Source organism: Protopterus annectens, chromosome 15.part0 (assembly GCF_019279795.1).
Source record: "Protopterus annectens isolate FY-2018-M chromosome 15.part0, PAN1.0, whole genome shotgun sequence".
Taxonomy (NCBI): domain Eukaryota; kingdom Metazoa; phylum Chordata; order Ceratodontiformes; family Protopteridae; genus Protopterus; species Protopterus annectens.
In genome coordinates, this window is record NC_056749.1 from 674,165,556 (window position 1) to 674,178,105 (window position 12,550).

Genomic DNA, 12,550 nt, shown 5'->3' on the forward strand with positions numbered 1-12,550 from the left:
GCTAGGTAATCCAGGATGAGAGGTAAGGAGGGCTGTGCTGGATCCGCTCCTTTAGTCTGGCTCCAAGAGCAATACCTTTTCCACTTGTCAGCATAAGATTTTCTAGTACTGGGTCGTCTGTCTTCATGTTTGACATCCAGTACCTGCTTTCTTAGGCTGGCCACTGGAGGAGAAGTAAAGGAATAAGCCAGGCTGCAAGGTTCAGGGTCTGCAATTGCGGATGCAAGAACTGTCCCTCCTGCTGAGTCAGGAGAGTTGGGATCTGAGGGAGGTGCCATGGAGGCAACGGTGACAGACTGTGCAGTAGTGGGTACCAGTGTTGGCATGGCCAGTTTGGGGCAATCCAGATTGCCCTTGGTCTTTCCTCCCTTATCTTGAGTAATACTCTTGTAAGAAGAGGTAGAGGGGGAAATCAATAGATTGAGAGGTTTGCCCACTGGAAGGATAGGGCATCCACTTTCCAGGCCTTGCTGTGAGGTTCCCTGGTGCAGAATTTGCTGAGCTGGTGGTTGAAGGGGGAGGCAAATAGGTCTGCCTTTGGGGTACCCCATTTCTGGGTCACAAAGCTGAAGGTGTTGTGGTTTAATTGCCACTTGTGTGGGTCTAGGAGATTTCTGCTTAAGTTGTCTGCCAGAGAGTTTTGGTTGCCTGGCAGAAATTGGGCTTGCAGGTGAATATGCATGGCTGAGGCCGTGTTCCATAGGGTCATGGCTAGCCTGCAGAGTGGGTTCCCCCCTACTTGTTGATGTACCATATTACTGTGGTGTTGTCAGTTTTGATTAGTAAAGGCCCCGGAGAGTGTAGGGAATCTGAAAGCTGTCAGAGCATGCTGAACAGCTAGCATCTCTTTTTGGTTGATGTGCAGATGAATTTGATTTGGACTTCAGTGGCCCTGAATGCACCTGCCATCCAGATGTGCACTCCAGGCATAGTCTGATGCATCTGTGGCTAGGGACTGGGTGGCGTGGGGTTATGTAAAGGTAAGCCTCTTGTTGTGGTTGCATGCTGCTGCCCACCAAAAGAACTCTTTCCTTAGACAAGGTATCATAGGTATGATAAGTTTCCAGGTCCTGAGAATGCTGGCACCAAAGACTTTTTAAGCACCATTGAAGTTTCCTCATATGCAGTCTGGCATATGGAATTAGTAGAATGCAGGAGGCTATGAAACCTAGAACTTGCAGGATTTTCCTTGCGGATAACTGGTTTCTGGTGGCCATTTGAGAGAAGCAGCTTGTCAGATAGGCTTGTTTTTCTGGAGTAAAGAATGCCATCTGGGATGCTCTGTCCAAGCTTGCTCCCAGGAATACAATTTTTTGACTGGGGACTAGTTTGGATTTCTTTTCATTGATAGTGTACCCCAGGGAAGTTAGAAGGTTCTTTACAAATGTCAGGTGCTGCAACAGCTTTTCCTGACTGTCTGCCTGAATGAGGCAATCGTCCAAGTAGGGATAAATTTGAATATTTCTCTGTCTGCAGTAGGCAATGGCTGGAGCCAGGCATTTTGTGAAAACTCTGGGAGCAGTGGATAAGGCAAAGGGAAGTGCAGAGAACTGATAATGCATAGATCCTGCCCTGAAACGTAGATATTTCCTGCAGGAGTCCCTGATTGGAATCTGCAGATAGGCCTCTAGGTCTAGGGTGGCTAACCAGGCATCTTTAGACAGCATAGGGAGAAGCTGCTGTAGGGTGAGCATTTTGAATTTTGGTACCACCAGGAAGGATAGATCTAAGATTGGGCACCAGGTGCCCTCTTTTCTGGGTACCAGGAAAAGTCTGGAATAAAAATCTTGGCCTATCTGTTCTGCAGGAACAGGCTGAATTGCCCTTATGGAGAGCAGGGACTGAACTTGGTTTTGTGCCTCTGCCCACTAGTTTGGAGGAAGATCTGGGAACGATTTTGGGGTTGGCAGCGTGTGGAAATAAAATTTGTACCCCTGGGATACTATGTTGAGGACCCATCGTTCGTTGATGATGGAGGTCCAGTTTTTCGAGCAATTGGGATTAGGTGAGGGGAGGAGTTGAGAAGGGGGTGGCTTAGCACTCCCTGTTTTAGAAGTGGAGGTACTCCATTGCTTAGATCTCTGCATACCCTGAGACTGTAGTCTGGGGGGTCTATTTCCCCTAGGTCTAGTTTGAGGTGGTCTTGAGGGGGCTGGAAAGGACCAATGTTTTGAGGGGCATGTCTACTGAATCTTGGAGGCTGCACTTTCAAAACATATTTGACTGTCTGCGTAGACTTAGCTTTTTCTTCCATCTTTTTTTAAAACCTCTTCTGCTTTGGTGCCAAACAGATTGTCCTTGTTCAGAGGTGCGCCCAATAATTTTGATTTGACATGGTCTGGCAAGGTCTGCTCCTTAAGCCAGGCATGCCTTCTAAGTGCAGAACCTGTGGCTGCTACCCTGCAAGATGCTTCTAGGGCATCAAACCCACATTGTAGGGTATGCTTGCTGACTTGGCTTGCAGAATGCATAAGCTTCTGTAAGTCTTTATTTTCTGCACAGTCAGGGAAAGTTGATAATTTTTGCTTAATAAGTTCCATAGCATGTTGCTGGTATTTCAGCATGTGGAACTGACAATTTAATGCTCTAATGGCAAGAGTTGCAGAGGTGTATACTTTTTTACCCCATCTGTCTAAAGCTCGAGAATCCCTGTCCGAGGGGGGTAGGATTCTTAGCTGTAGTTGCTTTTATTCCTTTAGGTCCTTGGAAGATGACCTCTGCATCAACAGTAGGATTTTTGAAAATAAATTTGTGTGAATCAGGGACTCTGTAGTACCTGTCAGGTTTCCTGGGAGCAGGGGGTAAAGTATCAGAAGTTAGACTGGATTCCATAAAGACATCATCCACAACATCCAGAACAGGAGGGATAGCTAAGCGTCTGTGCTGTGGTAAATCAAAAAATTCCCAGAGTCTCTTTTTGGACTGAGGATAATCCTGGCATTCCCAGTGGAAATGCTCTCTCAAAGTATGTAGGGTTTCACCAGAAGAAAAAATCCTCTGGAGGGGAGGCAGAAGGAATGGATTTCTCTGCATCTGAATCCTCATAGGCAGATAAGGGCATGTCTTCATAATCAGAAACCTCAGAGTCGTCGGACTCTTGGTCAGATAAAGCTGCTGGGGACAAGTCTCTTTTTCTTTTAGCAGGGGAAGGCTGGCTTCCCGTAATCACCATGATAAGGTCTTCTGCCATTTTAAGCATCTGTGATTGTGGCAAGGAAGCAGGCGCTTGAGTTAGGGTTGTCGGTTTTTTTAGGCATAGCTCATACTCTTAGCCTTAGAAACTCGTTAGTTTTAGAAAAAACTGAACACATGGAAGAAGTCGTTGGTTTGTGTCGAATATCGGTAGTGTGAAGAACTTCCTTAGAAGCCGGTGCCTGCACAGCTGCTCCGGACCCATCCAAGGTAGAGACATCCACAGGTTCTGTGGTCAAAGAAGAGTCTCACGGCATACTGGACTCCAAACGGGTCTCGGTAGCGGCCTGCGAATCCATCGAAGTGGGCATCAGGGGCTGCAAAAGCGTCTCACTGAGTACCGGCGAACTGGCGAGTAGCTTAACGGAAGCATCGGCAGCAGTTATGGACCTGTGCAGTCTGTCTACGTCTTTATCCTTACATTTTTTCGGAAGATCGGTAGTCGGATAGCTTACTCAAACCATTTTAAATACGAAGATCGAGAACGAAAGTATTTAGCTACAATAAGGGCCAGATGACGAATAGTTCAGGCGCTTAACAAAGCACAAAACCGGCAGCGAGGTGTGTCGTGGTCTGGGCCTAAACAGGTGACGCAATAAGAATGGAAATCTCGGTGTGATATTTGCTTTCCACAGCCGAGACAATTGTTAACTTTTTCTGACATTGGTTAGAACAAGAAAAAAGGATCCCCAACTGGGTACTTAGCTTTAGAAGACTTCAACTTCAATTTCGGAAATGAAAACTCAGGTATCGGCCGACCGGCACTCGTGCGAACTGCTTCTGCTTCTGCTTCGGGCTCCTCGGCAAGAAAGACTGATGTAATGGCGTCGTCTGCCTGTTTTTATACCACTGACGACCTGACATCAGTCCTGAAGCGACAGCAACCGATGCAGAAATACTAAGCCTCTGGTATTTGGGCTGACTGAGGGCTACCCCTGGCAGAATAACTCAAGTGTAATGACTGCGATAGTGAAATGCGAAGAACATCTGTAGTTTCTGGTTGCTTGAGAGTACTGTACCTATACTATTTGTTTGGTTTGACTTGTTTTTAGGATGGGGATATAGGAATTTATTCCTGTCTTCCTTTTTAAAACTCTAAAACTGTAAAAACATAAGGTATGTTTCTGCAGGGGGGTAGACATAAAGTGCAACGTATTTCTTCGATTTTTTTTTTCTGGTTGCTTGAGTTCCGGTTAAATGAGAGTTTATTGTATTATGATGTTCACAAACCTGTAACTCTTTCATGTGATTTTTCAAAGTTTGATCTTGGTGCAGCATGTCTTCAGGAGGGCATACCAGTAGCCTAATGCAACCAGAACTTTAAACCAAGCTGAAATGCAGTATGCACAAATTTAAACAGAGCTTTTGGCAGTAGTGTTCGCATGTTCGAAGTTCAGTGATTATATTTATGGCAAACCTGTTCAAATAAAGACCGATCACCAACCTCTAGTGACAATTCTGAAAAAGCCAATAAGTGCAGCCCCAGCACTCCTGCAATGCGTGATGTTTAAATTGCAAAAGTACTATTTCAGTATTGTCTATACAAAAGGCAAATACCTCTATTTTGCTGATGCTTTGTCAAGCATGCCCAGACAAACAACAGAACAACATGACAATGAGAAAACAGACTTTGAAGTCCTGGAAGTCAAAGATTTTTCCTCATCACACCTTGATGAACTCAGAAATCTTACAAACTCAGACCTAGTTCTCCAGAAGCTGTCAAGGATTGCCACAATGACAAACCAGTTTACCATTTGACATACAGAAGTATTTTCCTTACAGAGATGAGCTCATGATGGAAGATGGAATCATCATGAAAGGTCCTAAAGTGGTAATTCCCACAGCATTATAACAGGAACATATCAAAATTTTGCATTGTGGTCACCCAGGTACTGATTCAACCAAAAGAAGGGCAAGAGGCATACAATTTTAGCCTTCTACGTCAAAAGATATAGAGTGGGAAACTCTAGCATGTTCAGTTTACAGTAGTACTAAACAACAACAACAAAAATAAACACATCATCTAAACCAGATTCCTGAATTACCATGATCAATGGCTGTTACTGATATTTTCAAATGGAATAGTCAACATTACTTAGTATTAGTAGACTGTTATTGAAATTAGTTTGAAATTGACCATCTTTCTAACTTAACATCCGGCATTGTCATTATGAAATTGAAGAGACATTTTTCTGTCCATGGTAGTCCGCACAAAGTCATTTCTGATAATGGTGCACAGTTTACAAGTCAGCAATTCAAGAATTTTGCTGAGTCTTGAGACATTGTCAATGTTACCTAGTAGGCCTGAGTATCCACAGTTCAATGGATTAGTTGAGTGTGCAGTCCAAAGTGCAAAACAGTTGTTGGAGAAATATAAGAGAGATGGTAGCAATATTTTTCTTAACCTACTTAATCTCAGAAACATTCCTCGAGATACTGTAACTTGCTTGGTTCACCTGCTCAGAGATTAATGTCCAGACAGACAAGAACAACTTTACCAATCAGTAAACAATTATTGATTCCAAACGCAAAGAACAGAATGGTCAAGGCTCAACTTTCGAGAAAACGTCAGTCACAAAAGTTGTACTACAATAAGTCCAGCAAACCTCTTAGACCAATAACGCAAGGAGAAGTTGTGAGACTGCAAACATCTAAAGGATATGACCGAGTGAGTATCGTCACAAACCTTTGCGAAGAACCGAGATCTTACATCATACAATCTAATGGAATGGATTTCAGAAGGAATAGAAGATGTATGCTACCAGTCTCTGAACCAGTGACTCAGCAGATTGCCTGTGCCAGAGACTTTATTTCTCAAATTACAGCGGACAGTGTACTTCAAGTAATCCTGATGTAATCCCCTAAATTCCAGTTGTAAAAGAATCCCTAGAGACTATCCCTGTTGATAAACCCAGTCAAAGTTTTTATTTGACCAGATCGGGTAGAATGTCCAGACCCAATCCAACATACACAGCGACTTGGACTTAAATTCATTTGTTGTCATATGTTGATGTGATATCTAGCTTGGTAAAAACATCTTGTTCTCTTATTGCATGTCAAATAAGTCAGAGAGGAAGGTTGTAGATCACTGTGTGTATTGCACTTAGTCAGCCACTATAGCTAGATAGCATGTGCATATAAGTTGCCGAACACATGCAAGATCAGTGCCATTTTGTACAGTCAGTCATAGAGAATGCAGGCATGAATGGAGAAGCATATGCGAGTGTGTTTGAAGTAATGAACCAGTCAGTTAGCTTAAACACATGTTCCATTTACCGCTTCTGATGTGTTTATGTACAATAAACAACTTGAAGCCATCACAGTGCCTCAGTGTCTCATTTGAATACAAGAGAGATGTGAAAGGTAGAAGCCCATTTTGAGCTGAGGCCCAGGGAGAAAAGTCCCAAAGATGTGTGATGTGTGCAAGTAAAATTAAAATAGAATATTCATTGTGAGTAGTCACTTGTATATCATTGTTTACTTGTAGTTGGGAAGTGAAGGCAGTGTAGAGAGTAGGAGGTAAGGTTTTTATTAGTGAGGGAGACTGTGGAAGAAAAGTATTGTATGGTAAGTGTCAAGAGGTTAGTACTGGGATGCAGAATGTTTATGCTTGGGAATAGCAGTAGTGTATGGTGGGTTAGAATCATTTTGTTGTAATGTGTATTAGAGGGTGGGAGGAATGAAGGGAGTGGAGTTTGTATGTGGGAGAAAGAGTCTGGAGGAAGTTTAGTGAGGTGGTAGGCTGGTTGGTTGATAGCTATGGGTTGACGTAATTTGGGTGCAGAGCAAGGTGGGAGGAGCCAGATACATAGACGTGTGTGTGTGTGTGTGTGTGTGTGTGTGCGTGTGTGTGTGCGTGTGTATGTGTGTGTGTGTGTATATATATATATATATATATATATATATATATATAAATTATTATATATTTCATCAAATTGATTGTGAGAGTATAAATATCCCATTTTCATAATTTTGTGGATTGTGGATGTTGATTGGGGAACCAGAGTTTACAGACATTACTTATACATTGATATATTCTATTTTGTCTCACTGAAAAAAATCATGTATAGTTTAAAGAAGAATATAGTGTTTCTGTTACAGGATTTGACAATAGTACTTTTACATTCACTGATATGTTTGTACGAGAGAGAGAGAGGGAGTGTGTGTGTGTGTGTGTGTGTGTGTGTGCGCGCGCGTGTGTGTGCTTATTTGTTTGTCCCTGTGTTGGTGGGTTGTGGGCATTTGTCAGTGTGATTAGCTGCCATTGTTATCAGTGCATTAGATCATATATCTCTTTTGCCATTTGTTGCTTACTGTATTCTTCAGCGTGTCACTGGAATGCTGGTACTGTCTGTATTCTTAATGGCATCCAGAAACATCATTTTGCAGCACAGGAACAAGGGCTGGCAAACGAGCGTTTCAGTGTACTGAACCATGGTGTTGCTTGCTGATAACTGCAAGCTGACACAAAAGGTGTTGTAATGATGGTATTTTAATTTAAATAAGATGCTTTCCTGGATGTTCACTCTCTTAAAGGATTTTAATAGTGAGACCTTTGTTAATGATCTGATTTCAAGTAACAGAACATGGCAATGGATAATCTGGCTGGGTTGATTGCTAATGAGTGACCTATGACCTGTTCTCACCTCCTAAGGGCAGGCTGCTGTAAGGCTAACACCTGGTAAAGCAGACATCTGTTGTGTAGCAGTATGTAGTGGTATGCAGTACTTTACAGCTTTATCTTGTTGACTGCCTACATGTAGAAGACTCATTGTAGTCACCTTGCATTATTACACTATTACTGTACCAGGTGTCTTGGCAATTATAAGCTAAGTAGGTGCCCTCTCATTGAGGTAATAACCAATGATAGCTCCATAGTCAGGGACACTGGATTGGGGAAAGCACTTGAGACAGAGTAAGAACATACCTCTCAACCTGTTAATGCAAGAATTATTGAGAAAGCCAAAAATAATGGGGGAAGGAAGGACCAAAATCAGGAACACATTTTAAACATTGATGTTATAAATATGGAAAGTGTGTAAAAGAACATGCATTTAATGAAGGATGTAAAGTCTGAAATGCAAATGTCTGTCATAATTTAGTGACTTCAGTCCTCAAGGAAATGCCAGAAAAACCTCATATGTTGAGGAATAGACGAAAAATATGAGACAAAAATCCTGCCATTCAACAAAATTCTGGACTGTTGAGAGGTATTCAGATGAATGAGCTAAGGTTGTCCTTTACTGGGTGCAGAGTATGGAATGTCACTGATAAGTGATATAAAATGCAGTGTGTTTTCACTGTTTGGTAGTTACCTTTATTCACACACATTTTACCTTTGTATTTCTATCTTCACTTCTCTCCTGGCAGAAGTAGAGTTTGAGTCCATTCATTCATTGTTGGATTATCTTAATCCAGTGCATGTTTGCATGGAAGCTAGATCCTGCCTTAACACTCAATTTATAGTAAAAGTGTGCTCTGGACTTAGCAGAAGGTTCTGACTGCTGTGGAACACAGCTATATTAATATGCATATAATTGAAGTTCAGTTAATCAAGATGAATGCATTAATGCTAATGTTCACATGCAGATCTATAGTAATTTAAGTTTACTGTTTTGTGTGTTGTGTAGAACAAGACAGGATGTCCACAATTAGATAATTGTTCCTTAACAGACAAATGATGAAGCTCAGAATTCAAATACACTAAGGCCAACAGTAAACTAAGATCTGCTAAGCTCCATCCAGCCATCCATTTCTAAACTCCTTGTTCAGGTGATATTCACTGTGTTAGCAAGAGAGCAGATCAGACTTCCCTCTCTCCAGCAACAACAGTCCCCACTTTATCTACAAGATTCCCACACATTCTTAGGCATGCTGAGAAACATACCCTCTAGTGTGTTCTGGGTCTGCTCAAAGACCTGTTGTGAATGGGTTATAAATCTGTATATATTTGGGTTCTAATGAAGTAATATACGAACGTGTTGAAGGATGAAAGCAATTAACGTACAATAAATGTTCTAGTATTTGGTTACTTGCTTCACGAGTTTGGTTTTCCGTGTGTAATCCCCTGTGCACCACTGATTTCTGTGTTTTTGGTTGTTTAGTAGTGGTGCTCTGATGTCTTGTTTGTGGTTCTTTGGGTTATACGTTTCTCATTGGCTGCATCTAGAGTCTAGAGTTCATCCTCACTAGGTGAATAGACCACTTTAAATTATTCCTTTCATCACTGAAGAGCAGGGAATGTACCCCCAGGACCATCCAGGACTGTCAGGTTCCCCACGCTGTCATGGAGAGTCGGACTAGCAATGCCACAGGGGAATCTCATTTACGCTGCAGCTGTTTGTATCCTTTTGATCACTACCTAAAGCTTATGAGACGAGAACAGGGCCATGCACTGACTGGTAAGATGGCAATGTTATGAAATCGAATGCTTTGACTGTGGCATTCTCATCATGGTAAGAGGGCTTGTTACTTGCTTACTATAATTTTTGGTTAATAATCTTCCCAGTAGTAGGAGAGCAGGCTACTGTCAATGGTAAAAAATGGACTCTGACATGGCACCAACTTATACTCACAAAAGAGTGATAGCAAATGAACAAAATACAGGAATGCAAACAGCATTATGAAATGGGAAAACAGAACAATAAAGTGATTTTGTATAGCTCTGAGGTTACACCATCACTGGGATGGAGAAAATCCTCTGTATTATTGGCAGGTCAACCTTTTAGGAAAAGCCAGGCAATTGCACACTAGTTATTGGCCATATGAATGCCAATTACTAGTGTTTTGCAAACAAGCATGTCTCTGAAAGATAGCTGTGTGTTTTAATATGTTTTTTGTTTCTCAGGCAGAAATAATCAAAATGGACTGGAAATAAAATACATTTATACCTGAAGGGTTACGATCCTCAAGTGAATCCCAGTAACAAGCCTTCATCTTAACCATGTTTGTCTCATTTAAAGTTTTAATACGCTGTAGCTCTGATGTAACTGCTGTTTTTTGAGTCAAATGTGCAGAGACATGCCACATTTAAGCATGTTTTCATTTGAATGTTATAGTAAATATTGGCACATCTGATGACTGAGGCAATATTTCAACATAGTTTGTTACAAACTATGCATTGAAAACTAACCACAAATAAAAACATAGCCGTATGTTTTAACACGTTTCTTGCTGACAGGTGCATTAAGACTGCATTGTGCTTTACCTGTAGTTTGTTTTAATTGGAAATCTTCCATTGCATATAACTGTGGCCTGTGTGTTTTGTCTTGTCATGCAGACCTACTATGCTGTCTCTGATACGATGAAGCTTAGTACAGATGAAGAGGTAGGGGCGGTGAATGCTACCATCGAGTGTGAGCAACCTCAGTCTGATCTCTACAAGTAAGCAAGTACACAGTGGTTACTCAATACATTTGGATATACTTTTATAGTTTCACCCTACAGTGATAACACTAAAAGCTTTGATCATTTTGAATGAAAGGTCAGGCAAAGCAAACTGTATGAGCTTGAGAAACATTTTCAAAGCAATGACTAAAAAATGATGTAATATTGTGTTGTGTTCTACTGAAGCACAAATAATACATCCGCCCAAGTGAATGATAAATGACTTGGCTCAGTAATAGGGTACTGCTTTTCCTTTTTGGGGTACTATATATGTTTCCAGTCCATACTTCTGGATTTTGTTTTTAATTTCAAGCAGCTTCACATAATAAAAACCTCAACTGGCAGCATCCAGTGAAACAATGTACATTTTAAAAATTGGCATAACACCACAGAAAAGCTGTGTATGTACCTATGTCACATTGTATAAATGTCATGTTTGTTTGCTTATTTATTTATTGGCATTTGTTTACCTGGAAAGTCCACTGGGTCAAGATGAGCCCATTTTTACTGGAGGCCCGGGGAGAAAAGCTCCAGTTAGCAAAAAATAAATAAATAAATAAACAAAAAGATCTAGTGCAAGATTGACAGAGCAGGTACAATAAAAATGAACAGAAATTAACATAAAAGTACAAAATGTTCAACAGATGTACATAAAGTTTTCATGAAAGAATTTACATATGAAGTAAGCATACCCGCGGTGGTGGTGCTGCGGTAGCGTTGTCGCCTCACGGTAAGACGCTGTCCGGTTCGATTCTCAACTAGAGCATCTTCTGCGTGGAGATGTGTGAATGGGCATACCTTCATTGAAGGTTGTGCATCAGGGCTGGTAACTCGGCATGTAAAAATCAACTACCAATCATTAGTGGACCAGAGTTCCGCTGTGGCGACCCCTAACCAGGAATAGCCGAAAGACACAACAACAACATATAAGCATAAAATATTCTTGAAAGGAATTTACAGATTTTAAATAGAATGAAATACACCTGCCACAGACTTCTTGACAAAAGGGAATGAGCATGTTTCTTCTAGAACATGGGTACAATGATAGCAGGGCATAGTGCAAAGCAAAACAATTATATCAAGATTCGTTTGATGTGTGCAAGAAGAGAAGCATAGTATGATAAGGCCTTAAGAGTAACTAAATGTAAATACTACTTGGTTAAAAGGTAAGCAACAGTTATGTTATGGATTAATATGGGATAGGAGGGAAAAGCTGGGGGAGAGGAGGAGGATAAAGAAGGAGTGGACAGGAAGGCAGATGAAAAAGGGAAGGGAAATAAAGCAGAGAGGAGAGAGGAATAAGGTGTAATGGAATTAAGAGGAGGCAAAAGGAAGTGTAGAGAAAATACAGTTCATAAGAAGAAAGGGAAATATTAGCAAAAGCTAGGGGTAAAGTTTTAGGGTTAAAGTTGGAAGATTAAGTAATGGCTGAGTGAGTAGTGGAACAGGTGCATGTCCACTTGGAGAGAAGATGGTTATATAATGCAGCTTTAAAGTTGGAAGGACTTTGTTGTAAGCGGATAGATGGTAGTAGATTGTTCCATAGTTTAGAATGTTCCGGGAGTATAATAGTTGACCTGCAGGTAGCTCGGGTTTATGAATTTGTACAAGATATCGTGTTCAGAATGAAGAGGTCTGACTGGATTATAGAGGGTGAATAAAGAGCTGAGTGCAGGGCAGTCTTGAGGTTTATATATCAATTTATGAGTAGCTGTGACTGAAGAAGAAGTAGATGGTGGGGGAATTTCAGCCAATGAAGTTGTTTTAGGGCAGTACAGTGGTGGGTAGAGTGGGGGCTATTAGTGGTGAATTTAGTGATCTTATTATAGCAGGTTTCTAATTTTGTTTTCAGCAAAGACTGCAGATTGTTAGTAAAAGAGCACAGTAAAGTTAGATAGGGTATAAGATAAGATAGAGCTAACATTTGTTTGGCAGGGAGGGAGAGAAACTTATGTCTAGAGAAGCCCGAGTT

At 41.2% G+C, this 12,550-nt stretch overlaps 1 protein-coding gene across 4 annotated transcripts in view; it reads left to right on the plus strand.

Moving 5' to 3' along the window:
* ATP11C (ATPase phospholipid transporting 11C) overlaps nucleotides 1-12,550 on the plus strand; it is a 1,720,948-nt gene that overhangs the window by 1,146,709 nt on the left and 561,689 nt on the right. For all 4 annotated transcript variants that reach the window (XM_044057530.1, XM_044057531.1, XM_044057529.1 and 1 more), the window contains one exon: nucleotides 10,472-10,575. In XM_044057530.1, the coding sequence (XP_043913465.1) occupies nucleotides 10,472-10,575 (104 nt within the window). The remainder of the gene's footprint in view (nucleotides 1-10,471; nucleotides 10,576-12,550) is intronic.